At 41.5% G+C, this 24622-nt stretch overlaps 1 protein-coding gene across 1 annotated transcript in view; it reads right to left on the bottom strand.

Moving 5' to 3' along the window:
- Positions 1 to 24622, bottom strand: part of ism2a (isthmin 2a) — a 57553-nt gene that overhangs the window by 25497 nt on the left and 7434 nt on the right. Inside the window, exons 2-3 of the mRNA XM_048538582.2 lie at positions 22240 to 22479; positions 12994 to 13309 (exon numbers count right to left, since the gene is read on the bottom strand). Coding sequence (XP_048394539.1) covers positions 12994 to 13309; positions 22240 to 22479 — 556 coding nt within the window. The remainder of the gene's footprint in view (positions 1 to 12993; positions 13310 to 22239; positions 22480 to 24622) is intronic.

The following is a 24622-nucleotide window of genomic DNA, read 5'->3' as shown; positions in this document are numbered from 1 at the left end:
GTCCTAGGATGGATGTGTTGTCCCAATCAAAGTGGTGTCCTTCCTTATCTGTATGTAAGGATACGAGTGATAGTGGGTCATGTCGTTTTGTGGCTAGTTGATGTTCATGTATCCTGGTGGCTAGCTTCCTGCCAGTTTGTCCAATGTAGTGTTTGTCACAGTTCTTGCAAAGTATTTTGTAGATGACGTTCGTTTTATCACTCGTATCCTTACATACAGATAAGGAAGGACACCACTTTGACTGGGACAACACATCCATCCTAGGACAAGCCAAACAGAGACATGCACGAGAATTCCTAGCAGCATGGCATTCCAACCGGAACTCCATCAACAAACACATTGGCTCCAAGTCAATCTACCATCCCCTGAGAAAAAGAACAGGAAATGACATCACCAACCCAAGGAAACCTAACCAGATAAATAGAAAGCGGGACATAACACCAGCGCTTCGTCGGAGGCTCACTGATGATGTTACCTAGAATGGTGACGAAACGTCTGAAAACTAACCTTCCAGCTCAGCGAGCAAACTCACATCCAGAACATTACCAACTGTTCCACAGTTGACACTGGTCTTAGTTTATCTGATACACAGGCCCATGCAGAATATGAGGCTCATCACCTGGAACAGCATATTCAGTGTTTCAGTATCTGGCAAACATAAGTGTTTATGAGCAGCAAGTAACATTTCATGTGACAAAGTATTTTACTAGGAACAGAATATTCTCAATTACATCAGCAATCAGTACAAAAATCCTGCCATATCATCGGGTTCACTCGCTACTCTCCAACACGTTCTTGAATTCCTTTATCTTCTTTACCTGGAACTCCCTCCCTACTTAACGCAAGGAATAGTTCCATACCAGGATTGCCCTACCCACCTCAGCCCTGGAAACACAAACTCTACAGAAGGGATCGATGCAGCAGCTGGAGTCTTGCTTATGCCATCTTTTCAGTATTTTAATTCTGGAATAAAACCAACAAGGAGAAGAAGCAGATACAATTGATCATACAATGAACTTGAAACAGGAACAAAAAAAAAGTTGCTGGAAAAACTCAGCAGGTGTGGCAGCATCTGTGAAGGAGAAAACAGAGTTAATGTTTTGGTTCTAGTGACCCTTCCTCAGAACTCATAGAATTATCTAGTTTAATATTGAGTTCTGTGGAAGGGTCACTGGACCCGAAACGTTAACTCTGTTTTCTCCTTCACAGATGCTGCCAGACCTGCTGAGCTTTTCCAGCAACTTTGTTTTTGTTCTTGATTTACAGCATCTGCAGTTCTTTTGGTTTTTATTTAGTACTGAGCTTGGAACAGGAACAAAGTCCATTAATTAATCAGTGGATAGAATATATGGAAATGTCACTTTCCTTCTCCGTGGCCTCAAGATCGTGCCAAATTTCCACATTTAACACAGAATCTGATAGCTTAGAAGATCATCCTTTGGCCTATTGACTGTGCTGGCCTTTTGATAGAATTATCTAGTTTAATCATGCTCCTCTGCTCTTTCCCCTCTGAGTAGTGATCCAGAACTGAGAGCTTTCTACAGGAAGGTGGAACAGCAGGGAAATTCCAGGGAATCCACTGAGCAGAATATATCACATGTAAAAGTCTGAATGGCAGGTGAAGGGAGAGTAGTGGCAGTGAGCAGGTATGACATTATTAACAGACATTACCTGTTAATAATCAGACTGTACTGACAGCATTGCTGAGCAAGACCAGATTCAGAGATAAATGGCTCCTTTAGATATGGAAATGTTTAGTGTATATGGACAGATTTATGTGATATTTTGGATATGCTAGCAAGAGCCCCTTGATGATGCTACAGGCATTTTGCTTTGTCAATGAACCCTGAAGACCCAAATTGTAAATTGGTTCTACATGTCAAAGGCAGTGTAAGGTAGAGGTCTCCATCCTACATTGGACCTACATCAGGCCTAGCAAAATGTTACAGGGTAAAACAGGAGAGTGCTTCCTATGGTTAAGAGTGTTAGTTTTCACACACGCACTGTTGTGAACCAGATCAAATCCCCTGAAAATATATTAAGATAGGCTTGACCCTAAGTCTTTTTTTTAAATTAAAGGTAAGTGTAAGGTATTCTTTCCAGATGTAATTCAGTTGGTCAAACTACTTGATTTTAAGCAAAACACATTTACTCTTAAACTACAGTTAAAATACGAAATAAAAGAGAATTGGCTTAACTGTAACTCTATCAAAATGTTTAACAAAATAAACGTATATATTTGATACTAATTAACTGTTCCAATATAGTAACACCACATAAACAAACTCTTGGCAAATGCAAGTTCAGTAAAATAGATTGTCTCCATGTAATTCTAGCAGCAGGAAGACAGCCCCAGTTTTAGCTGTAACAGAGAGAGGAATAAGAGCTTTCACGTCCATCTTCAAGACCCAGAAACTGCTGAAAGCTAAAATTAAAAATCCTGGTTCTATGGGAGCTTGACTATGCCCATTCAGGCTTCTTCTATGGTTCTAACCTTTAACCAAAAAAAGTCTAGGCCTCACAAGCTATTTACTTTATTGGCTATGAGCAGACCATTTAGCTCTTCTGTCTCAGCCTTTCTTCATAAAAATAGACCTCTTAAAGCAATAGTTTTGTCACACCGCACCCCTTAAAAAGATGAACCATCAATATACAAGGATGGCTTCATTTTTAAAAACTTTTCGCTTTATGCTATTCGAATACTTCAATACTTAGACATTACATTTTTGGATTTAAATTTAGATTTATTTGTCACATGTATTAAGTATGCAAACATTCCCTACTACAGTCCAGTGATAATGGGAACTGCAGATGCTGGAGACTCCAAGATAATAAAGTGTGAAGCTGGATGAACACAGCAGGCCAAGCAACACCTCAGGAGCACAAAAGCTGACATTTCGGGCCTAGACCCTTCATCAGAGAGGGGGATGGGGTGAGGGTTCTGGAATAAATAGGGAGAGACAGGGAGGCGGACTGAAGATGGAGAGAAAAGAAGATAGGTGGAGAGGAGAGTATAGGTAGGGAGGGGATAGATCAGTCCAGGGAAGACAGACAGGTCAAGGAGGTGGGATGAGGTTAGTAGGTAGGAAATGGAGGTGCGGCTTGGGGTTGGAGGAAGGGATGGGTGAGAGGAAGAACAGGTTAGAGAGGCAGAGACAGGCTGGGCTGGTTTTGGGATGCAGTGGGGGGAGGGGACGAGCTGGGCTGGTTTTGGGATGCGGTGGGGGAAGGGGAGATTTTGAAGCGGGTGAAGTCCACATTGATTCCATTGGGCTGCAGGGTTCCCAAGCGGAATATGAGTTGCTGTTACTGCAACCTTCGGGTGGCATCACTGTAGCACTGCAGGAGGCCCATGATGGACATGTCATTCTAAAGAATGGGAGGGGAAGTGGAAATGGTTCGCGACTGGGAGGTGCAGTTGTTTATTGCGAACCGAACGGAGGTGTTCTGCAAAGCAGTCCCCAAGCCTCCGCTTGGTTTCCCCAATGTAGAGGAAGCCACACCGGGTACAATGGATACAGTATACCACATTGGCAGATGTGCAAATGAACCTCTGCTTAATATGGAAAGTCATCTTGGGACCTGGGATAGGGGTGAGGGAGGAGGTGTGGGGGCAAGTGTAGCATTTCCTGCGGTTGCAGGGGAAGGTGCCGGGTGTGGTGGGGTTGGAGGGCAGTGTGGAGCGAACAAGGGAGTCACAGAGAGAGTGGTCTCTCCAGAAAGCAGACAAGGGTGGGGATGGAAAAATGTTTGGGTGGTGGGGTCGGATTGTAGACGGCGGAAGTGTCGGAGGATGATGCGTTGTACCGGAGGTTGGTGGGGTGGTGTGTGAGAACGAGGGGATCCTCTTAGGGCGGTTATGGCGGGGGCGGGGTGTGAGGGATGTGTTGCAGTCCTACAGTCCATTTCTGTCCACTTTTTCCCACGACTGAATGCCCCGTCTTCCTTTAAAGACGCAACAATGTGTTGACAATTATGTTCTCTCGTCCTGCCACGAATATAATTTTCAAACTGAATGGCTGCAATAATAAGCTCCATCTAAACGCCTGAAATTTTAATACTTAAATTTTTCCAAAAACTTTAAAGGGTTATGATCAGTATTTAAAATGGTCTCAGACACATTATGGGCAATATGAATGTTACAACAGCAACACCAAACTCAAGGTCTCCTCAATTGTGTAACATAGAGCAGTACAGCACAGTAAAGGCCCTTCGGCCCATGATGTTGTGCCACCCTATTATCCTACTCTAAGGTCAAACTCACCTGCATGCCTAACCAAGAGTTGCTTAAACGTCCCTCATGTATCTGACTCCACTACCACCGCCAGCAATGCATTCCACACACCCACCATTCCCTGTGTAAAGAAACTACCTCCGACATCTCCCCTATACCATCCTCCAGTCTCCTTAAAATTATTCCCCCTTGTAATAATTATTTCCACCCTCTGTTGATGGTTATTCAATTTTCTCAAAAAAATACCCAATAGGTCTTCTATCAGCTTGTTGTTTTCACCTACGTCACTTGCACTGATAGGTACTTTGAATGGCTATGTGTGATTAGGTGTGGCTGACACTGGGGCAGAGATTAACACAGCTTTCAGGCTGCCAAATGCCTTCTGACATTCCTCCGTCCGCTGAAATTTTCTGCACTTCTTCAACAAGTCAGTCAGTGGAGCTACAATGCTGCTAAAATTGGGTATGAACTTCTGCTGAAAACCACAAAGACCCAAGAAATTGTAGTACTTCCCTCTGAAAGTAATATGGAAAACTTCCAAATAACCTGTTTTCACATCCCATAGGGCCATTTGTCCAAAAGAACTGCGGATGCTGTATATCAGGAACAAAAACAATTTTTCTGGAAAAGTTCAGCAGGTCTGGCAGCATCTGTGAAGGAAAAGACAGAGTCAACGAGTTCTGAGGAAAGGTCACTGGACCTGAAACGTTAACTCTGTTTTTTCCTCTAATATGCACATGGTTACCACCCATTTCGTTTGTTTAGCCACTTTCTCAAATGAAATGAACAAAGCTTCTGCATATTTCCTGATGAACTTTGAACTTTGACAATGCTTGGACATATTTAAACAGATCCCATCAGGCCTTTGGCTACCATGAGATTGCTGTCCATCACTGCTCCTACATTTGCCATTTTAAATCGACTAAGTTTTCAATTCCAACCTCTGAAGTTCAAAAACTCTTTCTCCCTTTCTTCTGCTAGGGTGTTACTTTCCTTTCCCGTTCTTTTTCTGTCTGCTAGAGCTATTCTGTCTGCTATTTTTCTGCTTTCAATCGTTGTTCAGTCTGTTTCATTTCCTTTTCATGTTCAAGCTGCTTTATTTGCAATTGAATTTTAAGCCATTTCCAAAGATTCTGATGATATCTTCTGCAATCATCAATGGTGTGCTATTGCTGCAATCACCTTTGCTTTTTCCGTGGACAAAGGCAATCCCAACTCTAGCTTGTCTGCTAATTCCAAAAGCTTTGCCTTTCTCACTTTCTGTAAAACACCTGAAGTGACTTCTTCCACCCCCAGGAAACGAAAGAGCCTTACTACCTATTTAAACAAACTGAATTCAACACTCACCACTCTCAGCCTTTGAGTCCAATAATCCTAAACCTACCTGGAACGAGAGATTTCAATCCCGACAAAAGGTCCCAGTGTGTTACGGGTCAGACCAAACCCCCTTAAAATATACTAAGATGATGACCTTTAAAATAAGAAAAAGTTAGGGTCCAGGCTAAGAATAAGGTCTTGCATTCTGGATGCAGTTCGATTAATCACACTATTCAACTTTAAGCTAAACACACCTTATTTTTACACTACTGTTAAAATACAAACAAGATAAAAATAAAAGATTGGTTACACTCTTGGCAAAGGCAAATTCAGTAAAATAGATGGTCTCACATGCAATTCTAGCAGCTGGAAGAGAACCACAGTTTTTAGCTGTAAGCAAGAGACAGGAATAAGAGCTTCCACATCCAGCTTTAAGATCTCACCAACTGCTGAAAGCTAAAATGAAAATCCCTGGTTCTATAGGAGCTTGATCCCACCCATTTAGGCTGCTGCTTGTTTTAAAAAAGACCTTGGGCCTCACAAGCTGTTTACTTTATTGGCTCTGAGCAGACTGCTCATCTATCTCAACCATTCTTCTTAAAAGAAAGGATACAATGCATCTCTTAAAGTCATAGTATCGTGACTTTAAGATACTGATGAAGTCCATCTCTATCTTACCACTATCCACTCGAAGGTGTTAATTCTGCTTGTTCAATTCCTCGTGCTGAATGGCCAAAAATTACCTCCAATTAAGTCTGGAAGATCAAAGCCATCATGATCAGTCCCATTACAAACCCAGGTCTCTATTAACTACCATAGTCCTGGGCAACTGCCTGAGACTTAGCCAGTACATTTGTAGCCTTGGTATCATATTCAAACCTGAAATGAACATTGAGCCATGACTGAAACTTTTATTTCCACCCAACACACTTCCTCACCTCATCTGCTGCTGAAACCCTCATCCATGCCTTTTTCACCTCCAGACTTGTCTATTCCAATGCATTGATGGCCTCCACAGTCTACCCTCTTGTAAATTTTGTGCTCATCCAAAGCATTGCTGCCTCTGTCTTTCCTCACACTATATTCTATTCTTCTGTGACTCATGCTCACTGATTTATACTGGTATTTGATCAAGTAATATCTTGTTTTAAAAATGTTTGTCTTTGTTTTACAATCCCTCCATATCTTCAATTCTCCCTATCTCTGCAATTTCCTCCAGCTCCACACCCTCCGGTATATCTGTGCTCCAAGTTCTGTCCTCTTGTGCATCCCTGAGTTTAAAATGTTCCGTCTGGAATTCCCTTCCTAAACCTCACCCCATCAACTTTCTTTAAAACTCTTGTCACTGCTACCTAATTATAATATTCATATTCATTTTGTAAAGACAGTTAAACTGACTTTTTAACTTGGTTGCAATACCTTACATGGGTGGTTCCCGGAAGTCATGATTATTCTTGTCGATTCACTGTCAGCCAAAAAGCAGACAGTCTGTGACTGATGCTAATGTATTACAACAAAGGAAGACATTTAGAAATTGATTTGATCCTGTGACAATACAATGGGTTCTGCTAAAGTATATGAGATTTCATCACTTCCGAGAAAACAGGAGACTGGAAGGGCAACACAGGAAATTCCAGCATAATTGACTTTTTGTCAAATAATAATGATCAAAATTAATATAGCAGCCATATGAAGTGCTGGGCTGTGTTAAACAGGCTATGAGGTATTGTTTTGTCAGATCTTTAAGAAGAACTCAGAGACATTATCAGAGAAAGGCAGTTCTTAGCAAAAGGGAGCACAAGGAAAAAGGCAACCCAGCTAAAGGACTGCTATACTGGAATCAGGCCACGTAAGGCTACAAATTGCAGTGCTGTAAAGTTTAAGGAAAGGTCACTTCACTGCCTCCAAGAAGCTGTTCTCATGTTATGAGGAAGAGTTGAACTTATTGGGTCTATACTATATCAACAAACTGATCTGCTCAATGTGGCTGTGGGAGAACCTAGAACTTTTCAACTAAAGAAGCCATCACAGTTGGTGAATTCTGACGTCAAGTTTTCAACCCTTCACCCCAGAGACAAAACTTCATAGCAAGTAACAGATCTGCAAGAATAGACTGATTTTACTTTCATCTTTGGGGCAGCATCGTGGCTCAGTGGTTAGCGCTGCAGCCTCACAGCACCAGGAACCCGGGTTCGATTCCAGCCTCGGGCGATTGTCTGTGTGGAGTTTGTACATTCTCCCGTGTCTGTATGGGTTTCCTCTGGGTCCTCCAGTTTCCTCCCACAGTCCAAAGATGTGCAGGCTAGGTGGACTGGCCATGCTAAATTTCCCATAGTGTTCAGGGGTGTGTCAGTTATAGGGGGATGGGTCTAGGTGGGATGCTTCAAGGGGCAGTGTGGACTTGTTGGGCTGAAGGGCCTGCTTCCACTCTGTAGGGAATCTAATCTTTATAACTAGCTTTTATCAGTATCTCTACCTTAGCTAATAACTATCCTTTTTTTAAGTTTAAAGATTTTAAGTTTCTAGCAACTTGCAGCAGTAGTTGTGTAACAAACTAACCTTTATCTTGTTTAAAGGCAAAACCTGCTGCTGGTTACTTTTAAATTGGCACATTCAACAAACAAAAAAGGGGTTAAGTGAGCCGAGAGATAGTAAGAACTGCAGATGTTGGTGTCAGAGATAACAGTACGGAGTTGGAGGAACACAGAAGGGACCCTGCCCGAAACGTCAGTTTTCCTGCTCCTCTGATGCTGCCTGGCCTGCTGTGCTCCGCACGGTGTTAAATGAGCTGTATGTTCACAGTTCATGAACCACACTGCATACTGCCTGGCCTGGTCATGCAAGACTCCTTAAAACCTCTCTCTTTGTTCAAGCCTTTGGCCATCTGACCGAATAGCTCCTCATGTAGCTAGATGTCAAATTTCCTGGGAAATGCCTTTAGAGTTTTTAAGAGAGGAATTAGCCATTTTCCATGGACTTGCCTTTTAATAAGGTCGTGCCTGATCCAGTTATGGCCTTAAATCTACTTTCCTGTGTCCCCCTGTAATCCCCAAAAGACTGTATGTTCAATGACCTAGCGTCCAATGCACTCTGAGGTAATGAATTTCAAAGATTAATGACTCTTAGACAGAAGAAACTCTTCTTCATCTTCTTACTTTGAAATCTTGCCCCACTTCTAAATTATACCACCCAGCACCTCCCCCCCACGCCCAACTGTGCCAAAAGGAAACATTTGCTGGGCACCTATCCTGTCATACACCCTTAGAATCTTAAATATTTCGATAAGATCACCTCTTACTCTTCTAAATTCCAGTGTGCACAGGCCCAACCAACTTAACCTTTCCAGTTATCCCTGGAATCAACTGAGTGAACCTTCTCCGAGTTGCTTCCTATTCAAGTACATCCTCCCTTAAATAAGGAGATCAAAACTACACAGTACTCTAGATGTAGTCTTACCAATGTCCAGTACAGTTGTAGCAAAGACTTCCTTACTTTTATATTCCATTCTCTTTGCAAAACCCAACATTGCATTTGCCTTCCTAATCACTTATGACATCTGTGTTCTAACTTTTTGTGATGGATGTATAGAGACACCCATACCTCTGCAATCTCCATCCATTTAAATAGTCATCGGCTTTTCTATTTTTCCAACCAAAGTAGATGACTTCCCATTTTCCTACATTATACACCATTTCCCAAATGTTTGCAGCCTCATTTTCTCAGCCATGTTAAATGCTAGTTGGCGAGTTCCTTTGAGCAAGTTCCACCAGTCTTCTAACAAAATGGAAGCAGCAGCCTGCAGGATCAACACTGATATCCTATTGACTATCCCCCTCCTGGTGCTTTACTCAGCTAATCATACTCCTCCAGGTACCTTACCCAGCTCTATATTCTTCTTTTGCAAATTTGGACACTGAATGACATATAGAACATAGAACATAGAACATAACAGCACAGTACAGGCCCTTCGGCCCTCGAATATAGTGATTAAAATTGGTTGGGAGTGGGGAACGGAGGCGAATAGATATATAGCAATTCAGGCTTAAACTATGGACCTTCTCACTTTTAATTTCCACCTTTTAACACTGCTGTTAACATTGCTATCTCTCTTTCTTGCCCAGCTTGGCCATAACACACCGCAGCTGCTTTAATTGAGTATAAATAATTCAGCCTTGATCCAGAACATCCTTGACCTGCATGTTTGAATTCCTCAAAGCATTTATTAACAGAGCCATCAAGCACTCCCCAGTTCACCCTCACTCAGAATGAATGGTTATTTTTCTAATGAAACTTTTAATTGTGGACATTTCAGAAAGTTTGCAGACAGGTAAAATCCTTCACACTGGAAGATGACTATCTACTTTTTCCAATAATACAATAGAAAAGTTTTAGGCATTCTCTTGTTATTTTGTCCAGACATTGGGTCACAATGGTTCACAAAGACTCCCAAGAAGGAAATTAGCACCGCAAACAGGTGTCCTTTTCAGATCACTATCTTAAATTGTATGAAAGTGTAGTGATTGGAATAAGGGCCAGGTAGATCTCATTAATTGTGAGATCCCTGATTTGGGGTTGTTAACCTGGACCAGTCAGGGAGCCTTAGCTGACAGATATAAATAGGAATCTGAGATTCTCACGACTCGAGGCACTGGCTTTGAGCTAGCTGGTCAAAGTCCATGTACGCTGCATGTGTAAATAGAGACTGACTTACTGAAGAGATATTTGGCTCTGTTGAGTATTTCAGAAAGAAAGCTCAAGATAGAATAATCGGAAAAGGAATTCACATCGAGCTTCTATCAGTGGTTGCTTTTAGTCAAGTAATTAATCTGGGTCAACTCAATTCTCAGCCTGAAGTGCCTCCACATTTTCATCCCCACACTCACTTTGTGCCTTCCTCCACAACCGCAACCCTCAGAGATACCTGCGGTCTTGCTTTTCTAGACCTTGTACCTTCCAGACATCAACTGCTCTGCCATTACTGTTTCAGAGATAGTAGGAACTGCAGATGCTGGAGATAACAAGGTGTAGAACTGGATGAACACAGCAGGCCAAGCAGCATCAGAGGACCAGAAAAGTTGACGTTCCGGGCCTAGACTCCATCCTCGCCTCTTTGACCTGTCTGTCTCCTCTCCACCTATCTTCTCCTCTATCCATCTTCTACCCGCCTCCCTCTCTCTCCCTATTTATTTCAGAACCCCCTCCCCCATTTCTGAAGAAGGGTCTAGGCCTGAAAAGTCAGTTTCCCTGCTCCTCTGATGCTGCTTGGCCTGCTGTGTTCATCCAGCTCTACGCCTTGTTATCCTACCATTACTGTGTATTTCTTTATTTAGCCCTGAAACACTGGAATCTTCCCTCAGCTCTCCACCTTCTCTTCCACCTAAAGATGCTCCTAAAAATCTATTTTTTGACCATGCTTTGGTCGGTTGACCACATACCTCCTAGTGTGGCTCAAAGTTAAAATTGTGTTTGACAGTGATCTTCTGAAGAATCTTGAGATATTTTGCTAGATTTTCCTGAACTGTTTATGGAGTGTGGGCATCACTGCCTGGATCAGGATTTATTGCCCATCCTAACTGCCCAATGAGCTGCCTTCTTGAACCACTGCAATCCACATGGCATAGATTACCCCATAGTCCTGTTAGGGAAGGTATTCCAGGATTTTGACACAGCGGCACGGCAATATAATTCCAAGTCAGGACACTGACTAGGAACAAACTTGCAGATAGCGGTTTTGCTATGTATCTGCTGCCTTTGTTATTCTTGGTGGTAGAGTTAATGGGTTTGGAAGATGCTGTCAAAGGAGATTTGGTGAATTGCTGCAATGCATCTTGTTAATTGTAAGTTAAAGGCACAACATGAAAATGGTGTTATCATTGAGTGTATTGGTTATGTTGCGTATTTATGAAAGTTAATTAATTATTAGTTAATGATTAGTGCCTGAGAGTGTTGCCATGAAGCAACTATTATGAACCAGAATGTCCTAGCAATATTCTCTGTAAATGAAAATTAACACATTGAGGTTTAAAAAAAAACGCATTTATCATTTGATCTACAACAAATATTAAACAAGCTTAAACTAACATTACTGATCAGTTGGCATCACCTGTAAGAATTCCTGATAATTGATTGCTGAACCTGCAGTGATTAAAATACTGAGGAAAGTTACATTGTAATGGCACATTGAACAGAAAATAAACTTTTGTAAATAATTCAGAATGATCACAATACAATAAAATCTGTTACCAGTTACCTCCAAGTAAAATCTGAGCTGATGTAGCCTTCAGCAAATCCTAAATATCCATTAAACTATTGGGGCCCTCAATCATCAGGAAACCAGTAACTAAGTACTGCCTTTAAGCAAGACCTTGAGGCACATCAAACACTATTTTCTGTCAAACAGGGGGAAACACAGAACTGCCAGGAATGCAGTTAGGTAGAAACAAAGATTCCAGGATAGGTTATCTCAGTTGGCTAGATGACTAAATTGTGATGCAGAATAAAACCAGTATGTATTTAAATTCCTGTAAAGTTGCCATAGTCCTAGAGAACCATAGGACTGCTCTCTCATTAGCTGGCTTCACTCTACATCGTAAACTAGCTATCCAGCTAACTGAGCTTACCTACCCCAAATGCTCTCAAGATTTTTCTCTTTGGATCCTCCCAGCAATGTTCTGGAGATTCATTTTCAAAACTTATTAATTCTGAGGGGTGGTAGTCCCACTTTCCATCAACTTGTGCAGAGGCACGGCATTAGACTGGGATTAGGAGACCAACATGACTGATTTGCCCTCAGCTTTGATTATGCGATAGAGAGAGAATGTGAATTTATTTCAGGAGAACTTATAACTAATGCTATAATCTTGAAAGCTAGGCTGCATTGTAGTTTGGAACATTTACAATGATGCTTCGCGAAACAAAAATCATCACTCATGATGTAGGAAGTGAAAGGATGGAAGGAAATGATTCAAAACGTAAATTGCCTTCAGAGTGGGCATCTGTAGAACTTCAGGTGTGCCAGCTGTTAATCCGTTGTGCAGTATGCCCAGAATACTGATGCTGACTTGCTTATGCAGCCACTCAACTGCAATGGATTTTTAGATTGTCATGGGCTCAATTTAAGTCCAATCTGTCCAAAAGTGACTGGACCGGTTTGGATCAGATCAGGAAAATATCTTGCAGTTTGTAAAACAGGCATCCGATCAAATTCAGCTAGTTTCCTGACAAGTGGATTAGGTTAAAAGTTACCTTCAATGGACCACCAATGCCAAACTCAACATTAATTTGATAGCCTTGCTTAGAACAGGTATGAAGAACTGGATTTGGAAATATCTGAAATGTAATCATTCTACACAATATTCTTCCCAATTATTGTCATACCTGTCACCTTGAAAAGAAGACGCCCAGTAACACACAGAGGAACCCCTCGTTTTTAATGCACTCACCATTGTTAAAATTCTCTTTGGAGGACCAACTCTTTTGCAAAGGCCAGCTCCTTTCCCAGACGCCATCCAAGGTGGTGAGGACCGTGTCTTCTCCTTCGTACTCAACAGTGTAATCATCCTCTTCATCACTGTCCATCACGTTTGAGGAATCCAAGCTGCCAACTTCGGTTGAGTCTGGATACTCCCAAAACAAAGGCCAGAAGATGTCTTTGTAAGACAGCCATTCTGCTGAGGATATGGACCAGTCGTTGCGGTTCCCCTTCAGGAGATCCATCTCAATTTCTGCCTGAGGATCATCCACCACCTCAATGGTGACCTGATGAAATGAAACGTCAAGCCACAGTTGCTCAGCTTATTTAACAAATCAAGTCCTAACTTCTACCTCTGTACAGTTGCCCTCTAATTTCAAGGTTATGAACCCTTTATTATGGACTCCCCCTCCAAAGAAAATGGTTTCGGCTTCATTAATACTCTTAAACACTTCAAATTGTATCATCTCTTAGTCTTCTTCAACAAAGGAATTTCACTTTAAAATACTACATATAATACTTCAGTAGAGAGAACACACCAAGAGATTCCAAATGGATTTGAAACCAATGTCAAGATCTGTTCAAATGTTTATGTCCATTTGCTTAGTAGACTGTGACACAGATGGACATTTACATTGAAAAACAGCATCTGTTAGAATTGTAGTGGTCCCATCAAGGGGCGGATACTGTTGTCTAGTGATTTCAGCTCATTATTCTGTATGAGCTGCTGCTCATGAGGAAGGTCACTACCATCATCCTGTTCAGGCTGACGTGGCAGAGGAAAACTATCACTGATCTACCTAAAATAGTCTCTTGTAATTGTCAAGATAAAGTTTCTTGCCTGTTAGTGACTAGTTCCAGATTACATTGATATCATAGATATTGTTAGAAAGACTATGAAGGGGACCTGGATATTAGGTCTTACTCCTCTAAGATCCTAAGGTGCTGTGCCCAGAACCTCGGTATTAACTCTTTCACATCCACATACAACAGGTAAATAGTACAGCCACCCAAGGTGTTTAGAGTCTGGCGTCTGGAGATGGTCTGCTATGAATAGAATGTCAAAACTTTTGTTTAGTTGCTTTGTCTGAGAGTCAAATTAAGCTGACTTCAAAATGCTACTAAACTCCTAAAGCAGAAGGGAAAAGATAGTGAAGATGGAAATTAATTATTCACACCCACTCTACCTTGCCATGAGAACTAGGAGCTGGATAAGTATCCCAATGTTAAGGCAATTGCCATTGAGTGTCTGAAGGAACAGAAAATATAAACACCTCTTTGATTCCCTGAAGGCAATCAAAAACCTGGTTAAAAAATATTTATCTCCTTTATTTTTCCATTTTTCAACTCTGACTTGTTGGCTTCCAGAGACGACATCACTCACAACGGCCCTGTAATAATGAAACCATCGTTGCTTATGTTCCATAGGCCACACCTCCTCATTTCCAGGGCTTATCAGGTGAGGAACAATTTCCAACCTGACAGTCTTTCATGCACATTTTTAGGGACATGGGAAAAACCGGTGACATTCTCTGTTTGTTCAAGCATTGAGAATTAATTTAAGTGATGTGGGAGTGGTAATCTGTGGTTACCATTACCTTTCTCCACAGTCTGCTATTTTTATTCTAGGTGACAGAAAATAATGCTCATTGTTAATTGGTTGGTTCTCCGGAGTACAGGCAAATTCATTTGAAAGGCAACAGGATAGTTTTTTTTTCTAGATGAAGGCTATCCTTCCAAGAAAAGCAACAACCACTTTTTCTAAAGATATTTGTCTTAATTGTTGCACCTCCAGCTTCATTCAGGACGGACCCATCCACTTTGGAGCACCTATAATGGCCTCCAGCAATTTCAGTCTGCATGTTTTCTCAAATCTCATTAAATTTTACTTATGCAGAGATTTCCTCTCATTTGCACATATCTGTCCTAGTCTCATGGGAGTGTGAATGAAAGATGTAAATGTATGGATCGAATAAATTTTAAATGTGCCTTACCATTCAAGCATTTTTGATCAGTTCCTAATCCTTTTGACCAGTTTACTGCCTATCATGACTCATCAAGTAGTTCTGAAGTTTCTAGTATTAATTCATTCACACTATTCCCATTCCACAGTTAGAAGCCTAAAACACAATTTAATCAGGAGTTGTTGGAGTTAGGTTTGACGCTCAGAATGGTTGAGTTGCCAGCTCCTGGTTGCACATATTTAAAGCTTGGAAATGACGAATATCAGCAAAATATGTTAACTGGTCATGAATAGCTGAAAATAGAGTTCCATTAATACCGGTGCCACTTAGACTGGTTTTTACTGGGGCTTGACAATTTTAAACCTTTTATTCCTTCTAGACAGAGAACTATCTAATCAGTTAATGCCCAATCAATGAAGTAACGGATTATGTCGGTACTCAATTAGCATTAACCTGCTCACTGACCGTTTAGTTGGGTTCTGCCAGGGCCATTCAGCTCCTGACTTGGTACAGGCTTGGTTCAAGAGCTAAAGAGCTGAACTTCAGAGATGTGAGAGTGGCTGCCCTTGAAACCAAGGATTCCTAACAAACCTGGAGTCAATGGGAAAGTAGAGGGGTGGGGGGGAAACTCTTGTCAGTTTGGAGTCACACCTTTGCATGTAGGAAGATGATTGTGGTTGTTAGAGATCAGTCATCTCAGCTCCAAGACATCTCTGCAGAAATTCATCAGGGTAACTACCTTCAGCTGCTTCAGCAATGACCTTCCGTCTGTCATATGGTCAGAAATGGGGATATGCATAGATGACTGCACAATGTTTAGCACCATTTGCAACTCCTCACATATGAAACAACTTGTGTCCACATGCTGTGAGACCTGGACAATATTCGGGTTTGGGCTGATAGGTGATAAATGACATTTGTCCCGCACAAGTGCTAGGCAATAACCAAGCCCAACAAGTGAAAATCTAATCATTGCCCACTGACAAGCATTGGCATTAGTACAGCTCCACTATCAACACCCAGGGGTTATCCTTGACTGGAAATTGAACTGGCCTAGCTCTATAAATACTGTGGCTACATGAGCAAATCAGAGGCTAGGAAATTCTGCAATGAGGAACTAATCTCTTGACTCCTCCCTACAGGCACAAGTCGGGGCTGTGATGGAACACTCTCCACTTGCCCAGATGAGTGCAACTCTAATAACACTCAAGATGCTTGCACCATGCAGGACAAAACAGCCTGCATAATTAGCATCACACTTACTATTTTCAATACACCATCACCTAGAGTAGCAGCATTATGTACCATCTACAAGCTGTGTACTGTAGTAATTCACCCAGGATCCACTCAGAGCACCTTCCAAGTTCACGATCTTTGCTATCTAGAAGGACAGGATTGCTGACACATGGGAACACAATCACCTGCAAATTCCCTGTCAAGCCACTCATCACAGTAATCTGGAACTGTATTGTTGTTCCTTCTCTAACACTGGGTCAAACTTCTGGAATTTCCTCCCAAAGAGCACCCATCACCTCAAGGACTGCAACAGGTGAAGAAGGGGTTGTTTTCTAGGGCAAATAAGGACGTTCATGAAATACTAGCCTGCACAATAACACTGTCATTCCATGGCCAAATAAAACAAAATTTTATACCATTAATCAGGCAATAGTAGAATAACCAGAAGTCCTAGGTTTTTCATTAAGCATTCTTGTGTCCTATTTCCTCAAAATTCTTCATATGGCCTAGCTTAGAAGTTTTCCCCTTTTAGACCACCCTCAAATTATATTAATGGAAGCAATAGAGCAGCACAACCCTAACGTAATGAGTATAAAAAAAATGAGACAGTACAATGGAGTGGGGTGGGGTGTCGCCATGGGAAGGTTGACAACTGAACCCAAAGTGGCAGCTGCAGCCTCGAAAGAGTGTTCATGAGATCTGTCTTGGTCACTCTCCCAGATGCTGTGTTGACAATGTTTCTTTGCAGCCAGTAACTTGCTGACACAGGCAGCTGTGTGGTAGGTGATGCAGCTCCAGTTAAAAATGCTCAAGGAGGGGCTGAGGATAATCAGCTCAGTATTACACTGTGGCACAATCTGACAGACTTACATAGCCCCTTGATGAGAAATGGAACATTACCAGGAGCTGGTCAATGTGTCCTGGTTTTGAATTTTAAACCTGCTCACCAACAAGACTTCGCAGCTTATTGGGGATATGCTGGAATGCAGAGTTGAGGTTAAAATCAGATCAGCCATTATCTTATTCAATGGTGGAGCAGGCTCAGTGACTGGCCTCTTCTATGTTCCTACAGCCAACTGTAAAGCAAATAGACTGTTGAAAACATGACTGGATAATTCTTGACCATCAGTTCTGGCTTGTTTGCAGAATATGTGATGGGGAAGGGTAGGAATAGGTCGTAGTGTAGATAAATTTAACTATATTTGTTATACATGCTGGAGGGTACTTTGTATCGGTATTCACCAAGGAGAGGGACATGGCGGATGTTGAGGTTAGGGATAGATGTTTGATTACTCTCAGTCAAGTCAGCATAAGGAAGGAGGAAGAGTTGAGCATCCTAAAGGGCATTAAGGTGGACCAGTCCCCAGGTCTGGATGGGATCTATCCTAGGTTATTGAGGGAAGCAAGAGAGGAAATAGCGGGGCCTTAACATATATCTTTGCAGCATCCTTAAACACTGATTTATGGTGAGGTCCAGGAGGACTGGAGAATTGCTAATGTTGTCCTCTTGTTTAAGAAGGGTAGCAGGAATAATCCAGGTAATTATCGACGGGTGAGCCTCACGTCAGTGGTAGGGAAGCTGTTGGAAAAGATACTGAGGGATAGAATCTATTCCCTTTTGGAAGAAAATGAGCTTATCAGTGATAGACAACATGGTTTTATGCAGGGAAGGTCATGTCTTACCAACTTAACAGAATTCTTTGAGGACATGACAAAGTTGATTGATGAGGGAAAAGCTGTAGATGTCATATACATGGACCTCCGTAAGGCATTTGATAAGGTTCCCCATGGCAGGCTGATGGAGAAAGTGAAGTCGCATTGGGGTCCAGGGTGTGCTAGCTAGATGGATAAAAAACAGGTTAGGCAACAGGAGACAGAAAGTAGTAGTGGAAGGGGGTTTCTCAAATAGGACCCCTGTGACCAGTGGTGTTCCACAGGGACCTGTGCTGGGACCACTGTTGTTTGTGATATACGTAAATGATTTGGAAGAAGGTATAGGCGGTCTGATTAGCAAATTTGTAGATGACACAAAGATTGGTGGAGTAGCAGATAGTGAAGGGAACTGTCAGAGATTACAGCAGAATATAGATAGATTGGAGAGTTGGGCAGATAAATGGCAGATGGAGTTCAATCCAGGCAAATGCAAGGTGATGCATTTTGGAAGATCTCATTCACGAGCGAACTATACAGTGAATGGGAAAAGTCCTGGGGAAAATTGATGAACAGAGATATCTGGGTATTCAGGTCCCTTGTTCCCTGAAGGTGGCAACTCAGGTCAAGAAGGTATACGGCATCCTTTCCTTCATTGGACAGGGTATTGAGTACAAGAGTTGGCAGGTCATGTTGCAGTTGTAAAAGATTTTGGTTCGGCCACATTTAGAGTACTGCCTATAGTTCTGGTCGCCGCATTACCAAAAGGATGTGGTTGCTTTGGAGCGGGTGCAGAGGACGTTCACCAGGATGTTGCCTGGTATGGAGGACACTAGCTATGAACAAAGATTGAGTAGATTAGGATTATTTTCATTAGAAAGACAGAGATTGAGGGGGGACTTGATTGAGGTTTACAAAATCATGAGGGGTATAGACAAGGTAGATAGCAAGAAGCTTTTTCCCCAGAGTGGGGGACTCAATTACTGGGGGTCATGAGTTCAAAGTGATAGGAGGGAAGTTTATGGGAGATGTGTGTGTAAAGTTCTTTACGCAGAGGGTGGTGGGTGCCTGAAACGCGTTGCTAGCGGAGGTGGTAGACGCAGACATGATGTCTTTTAAGATGTATCTGGACAGGTACATGGATGGGCAGGGAGCAAAGGGATACAGACCCTTAAAAAATAAATGACAGGTTTAGACAGAGGATCTCGATTGGCACAGGCCTGGAGGGCCGAAGGGCCTGTTCCTGTACTGTAATTTTAGATCATAAGATATAGGAGTGGAAGTAAGGCCATTCGGCCCATCAAGTCCACTCTGCCATTTAAATCATGGCTGATGGGCATTTCAACTCCACTTCTCTGCACTCTCCCCGTAGCCCTTGATTCCGTGTGAGATCAAGAATTTATCAATCTCGGCCCTGAAGGCATCTAACGTCCCGGCCTCCACTGCACTCTGTGACTTTTTCTTTTCTTTGTTCTTTGTTTTTATTCATGACTGGGGGCGAGACACAGATCTACTTCCTTTGGAGTGATCAGAGGTCAGACGAGGAACTTGTTCAAAAGAGATGAAGAACCTTAGCCACTATTTTTTGGTTGGCATGGACCAGTTTGGACCAAAGGGCCTATTGCCGTGCTGTAGCACTGTATGACTCTCGGATTAGGAAGAGTGGAACATAAAATAATAGGACAAATTAAGAGAATCTATTGGGCCAGATCATAGAACAAAGTGTCTGAGAGAAGGTCCCAAGCCTGGAGGAAGAGGGTAGTGTGTGGAGAGTTCAGCATTACAGCAATCATTACAGTGATCACAAAAATCTAATGGAGAGAAAAGGAATTATTACATTTCAAAAATTCAAATAAAACAGGAATTTAAAAGCAGCCAATTAGTATAAGATTGAAAGAAATGAGGGCTGAGTCTACTGAATTGCTGTAGTTTGTAATGGATGCAAAGGAAATGATCAGAATACTTCTCAAGTTCTGAGAAATGAGGACTTCACCCAAAATAGTCATCTGCTTTTAGAATTATTGATGCCCACTTATTGCTGGCAGTGTTGCAAGGGGCTGTTTTTAAGCTGTCTCTGCTTCTTGTGACTTCTGGCTTTGCGCTTAATTATGCTGCTGTGATTTAAATCATAATTCATGGACTGGACAGAATGAATGATGAAGCTACTGTGAGTTTCAGATTTTGGAAGGATGCTTTGGTTTTCTGTTACAGCAGTTATATTAGACTGGCCTGTCCAAGTATTACAGTTGTGAAGCCCCTAATCAACATGTCTGCCTTGGGATGCATTCAGCTGTAGATGGTTGCAGTGCTACAGACCCACTTGGTGGTGGGGAGGCAAAATGATATTGAGTCCTTGTTGTCCTTCAGTTTAATTTGTTTTGAATCCACTGGTTTTCTTGGTGACCATCTTACACAGATGGCCTCTAATTTTGTACATCCCAACAAAAGGAATTATTCTCTCTGTAGTTATATGGTTAATATTTCAACAATCGTACTGATCCCCACAACACAGCATTTATCATTATAAGAGATAACAGAAACTGCAGATGCTGGAGAATCCAAGATAACATGGTGGAGAGCTGGATGAACACAGCAGGCCAAGCAGCATCTTAGGAGCAGGAAAGCTGGTGTTTCGGGTCTAGATCCTTCATCAGAAATGGGGGAGGGGAAGGAGGTTCTGAAATAAATAGGGAGAGAGAGGGAGGCGGATCGAAGATGGAAAGAGGAGAAGATAGGTGGAGAAGTAGTTACCCTCCTCCCTCTAGACAAACCTCAGGGGATCTCTCTCCCACTGCTTCCTCTCCACCTATCTTCTCCTCTTTCCATCTTCGATCTGCCTCCCTCTCTCTCCCTATTTGTTTCAGAAACCCCTTCCCCTCCCCCATTTCTGATGAAGGGTCTAGGCCCAAAATGTTAACTTTCCTACTCCCAAGATGCTGCTTGGCCTGCAGTGTTCATCCAGCTCTACTCCTATTTATAATAATAATAATCTGTGTTTAATGCAACTGACAAAACTGCCCAAAAATAGCAGATTTAAATTTCCTTGATAGATAGCAGTTTAATGGTTAAAATCCAGTATCTGCATTCCCATGCCCTAGATATTTGTGGAGGTTTCAAAAGAAGATTCAAAAATAAGCTTTTAATCTTCACTATCCTATCACAGGACACTTTGCTTCACTGATTCTGGCAAGGAATGCCCTTTTCAAACAAAAGCAACTTGCTTGTAGAGCAGATAGTCAATTTTAACATGTATGTAGAAATCCAAAAAAGTGAGACCCACGTGCAAACTCCACTCAGACAGTCACCCAAGGGTGGAATCGAACCTGAATCCTTGGCGCTGTGAGGCAGCAGTGCTAACCACTGAGCTACCGTGCCGTGATCAGGATGGCAGATTCCTGACTTAATGAACATTAGTGAACCAGATTGGTTTTTAACAGTGATTACGCGTTTTTATAATTCTGGATTTTTTGTTATTGAATTCAAATTTCACCATCTCTTATGATAGGTTACTAACCCATATCCCTAGATCATTAGCCAAGGATTCTGGATTACTATTCCAGTGACATCATCACAACACCACCACCTCTCCCAAGAATCAAGTAAAAGAGGGGGAAGCAGTGTCAACTGAGCACATGATCTCTCTAGCTTGGCATCACTAGACCCTTTGCATTAGATGTTCAAAATGAGAGGAGAGGGTGTTAATGAAACAGTGAGGAAGGAAAAAGGCTGGACATTATCAATGTTCTTGAGGAAGAACTTAAAGCAGTAGGTGTTTTCAGAAAAGGACAATGTGGCCATATGGTGCTTCACACAATCTAGTTGGAACCTGGTGATAGATGGTTAAATATTCAAAGATGGAGAAAAGATGACAATGGAAGAAGAAAACAGGAAGATGATGAAGATGTTGATGAGAGAAACAAAGAGGAATTGATATGCAAAGAAGTAGGACAAATTCTCCTTTCTTCAAATTGTTTGGGATCATTCTATGACAAAATAAATTGAATCAGGCAGCTTCCAGTATTGAATCATCCATAGATTTATGCGATAGAAATGAATTACATCAAACTGTTTGATCTCCATTGAACAATGGGTTTGGGGTCTTGAAAAAATTATAAATATGGAACAAGACGATGCCCAACAAAAATAGGTGAAGATGCACTGATTCAAGTGGATGAACATGTGGTTGGGTTGCCTGTGTGGGGATCAGAGCTTGTTTGTGCAGACCATTTTCTCAGGAGATTTGAATGGATGAAGTAGGGCGTATGTTAGGGTAGGTTGCTCATGAATTGTAAAAGTAAAGGGCCTGATTGGCTTTTTGTTTACCCCAAGCTCCACTACATTTACAAGTCATTAATTGTTTCTCTCACCTGAATATTTGGGTTCTGAGCATTAAGGTCTGCGTTTGTCAGATCAGGGAAATTCTTCAGGTCCAGGACGAAAGGATCCACTTCCTCCAGGTTGGACCCAAATTTTGGCTGTGCCTGAGTGCCCTGTGCCTGTTGAGGTGGCCACCGGTGCTTGTGTTGCTGGCTGTTCTGCTTCCAACTCTCCAGCTTGTTGCTTTCCTCGGGCCCCTGAGTCGACCTTGGCATTGAATGGCTTTTGACCTTTGGAACAGAACAGAAAAATTCAGTCACAGGATTTAAAAGTAATAGTTGCCACAGGTATTTTGTAAAGCTTTGTTGAATTATGTTAGTCTCCCTCAATCTGTGAAAGGTGAGTCTGAATGTGGTGTTTTTTGAAACAAGTTCTGTCCAGACGCAGGAGCCTGTTCAGGTCCTGGCCTTCCACAGGTGACTTTACTCACCTAGCAGTGGTGGACTCTGCTTATCCTGAACTGAACTCTTCCTTTGAAATAGTTTACAATTAATTCTGTGTCTGTTCAATTCTGTTGGATTAAGACAAAGCTATGCAGTAATGTTGTACTTTACATCTTGGAGATAAAATGTAGTCAGCGAAAGGAAGATAACAGTTTGATCTCTCTCCACATTTCAATCTGATGTCCCAGAAAAATTATTTTAATCTGGAACAACAGAGGCATTCTATCTGCTTTCTTGATAATGAGGGGTTGTAAACCTATGAAACAAATTTCAATTTGTGGGACCCTCTATGAAATAATGAACTCATGGATCTCATGAGATATGTCAGTATCCATTGAAAGGTTGGATTGTATTTAGTAATTGCTAAGGGGCAGTGGTGGTATTGCCCCCAGTTAGAAACTGTTTTACAATGTCAGTAGCATTTTCTGCACAATGTATTATAATACTGATGCCACAATTATTTACAATGTATATTAATGATTTGGATGAAGAACATGAATGTGCTATAGCCAAGTTTGTGGACGTCACAAAAATAGGTAGGAAGACTAGTGCTGAGGATGACACAAAGAGTCTACAGAGAAATATGACAGGTTAGGCAAGTGGTGGAAAACTTGGTACATTGGATATAATTTGGAAAAGTGTAAGTTTATGCACTTTGGCAGGAAGAACAGGGGAGCTGAAAATTATTTGAAGAGAGAAAGCTGCAGAACATAGGGCTTTGGGAGTCCCTGTGCATGAATCACAAATAAATAGTATTCAAGTTCAGTGAGTAATAGAGAAGGTAAATTGAATATTGGCTTTTATTTCAAAGGGAATTAAAGTTAAAAATAAGGAAGTCTTGCTCAAACTGTACAAGGCACTATACAAATCAGACCACAACTGGAATACTGTGAACAATTTTGGGTTCCTTAATCAAAGAAAGATATACAGGCATCGGAAGCAGTCCAGAGAAGATTCACAAGGCTGATACCAGGTATAGAGGGACTGCCTTTTGAGGAAAGGTTGAAGAATGCATTTGTGGGAATGTTTAAAGAATGAGAGGTGCCCTTATTAAAATATATAAAATTCTTAGAGAACTTGACAGGATAGATGTAGAAAGGTTGTTTTCCCTTATGGCAGAGTCTAGGACCAGACAGCATAATCACAGCATAAGGAGTCACATATTTTAGACGGAGCTAAGAAGGAATTTCCTCTCTTACAGTATTGTGAATTGAGGAATTCTTTACCATAGAGGGCTGTTGAGGCTGGGCCAATACATATATCCAAGGCTGAGATAGATATTTTTAAATTGGTAAGGGAATCAAATGGTGTGGGGAAAATGCAGGAAAGTGAAGGATTATCAGATCAGTCATTATTGAACGGCAGAGCAGTCTCAATGAGCTGATTGGCCGATATCTCCTATGTCTCGTGGCATTAAAGCTTCAGCAAAACATCGGTAGATTTCAATTTAAATTGAACAGTGATAAAGATGGACACTTTAATACCAAAAAAAGTGTCTAATTTTCTTTTAATCATCTTACAAACTGTTGCTGAAAAAAGACATTTTGTCAAAGCTTTTTGTCTAGCACTCATTAGGACAAATGCAAGAAAGCCAAATTTCAAACAAATTATTGTGATTAGTTGGAATTTGGCATTCTTGTTTCTGTTGTGATGATTGCAAGGTGAAAAGCTTCAGCAACATGTCTCTCTTTCCAGAAAATTTAAGTCTGTACAACCACTGAACTTAGAGCTTTATGAATGTAGAAATATCTCAAAATGCTTTGTAAAGCATGGAAGTAGATATCAAACAGAATTTGAAAAGGTTAAAATATGGTTAAAGGTTGCACAGATTATGCTTGTACTAATTTGCATATAGAAATTAAGGGGCAATCTAACTGAAGTTGTTATGATCCCAATTATGTTAATACTGGATGAGTCAGATCTCAGAATG

This window comes from Stegostoma tigrinum, chromosome 10 (genome assembly GCF_030684315.1).
Source record: "Stegostoma tigrinum isolate sSteTig4 chromosome 10, sSteTig4.hap1, whole genome shotgun sequence".
Classification (NCBI taxonomy): Eukaryota; Metazoa; Chordata; class Chondrichthyes; order Orectolobiformes; family Stegostomatidae; genus Stegostoma; species Stegostoma tigrinum.
Note: the sequence above shows the minus strand (reverse complement) of the source record. Positions and strands in the feature narration are given on the sequence as shown.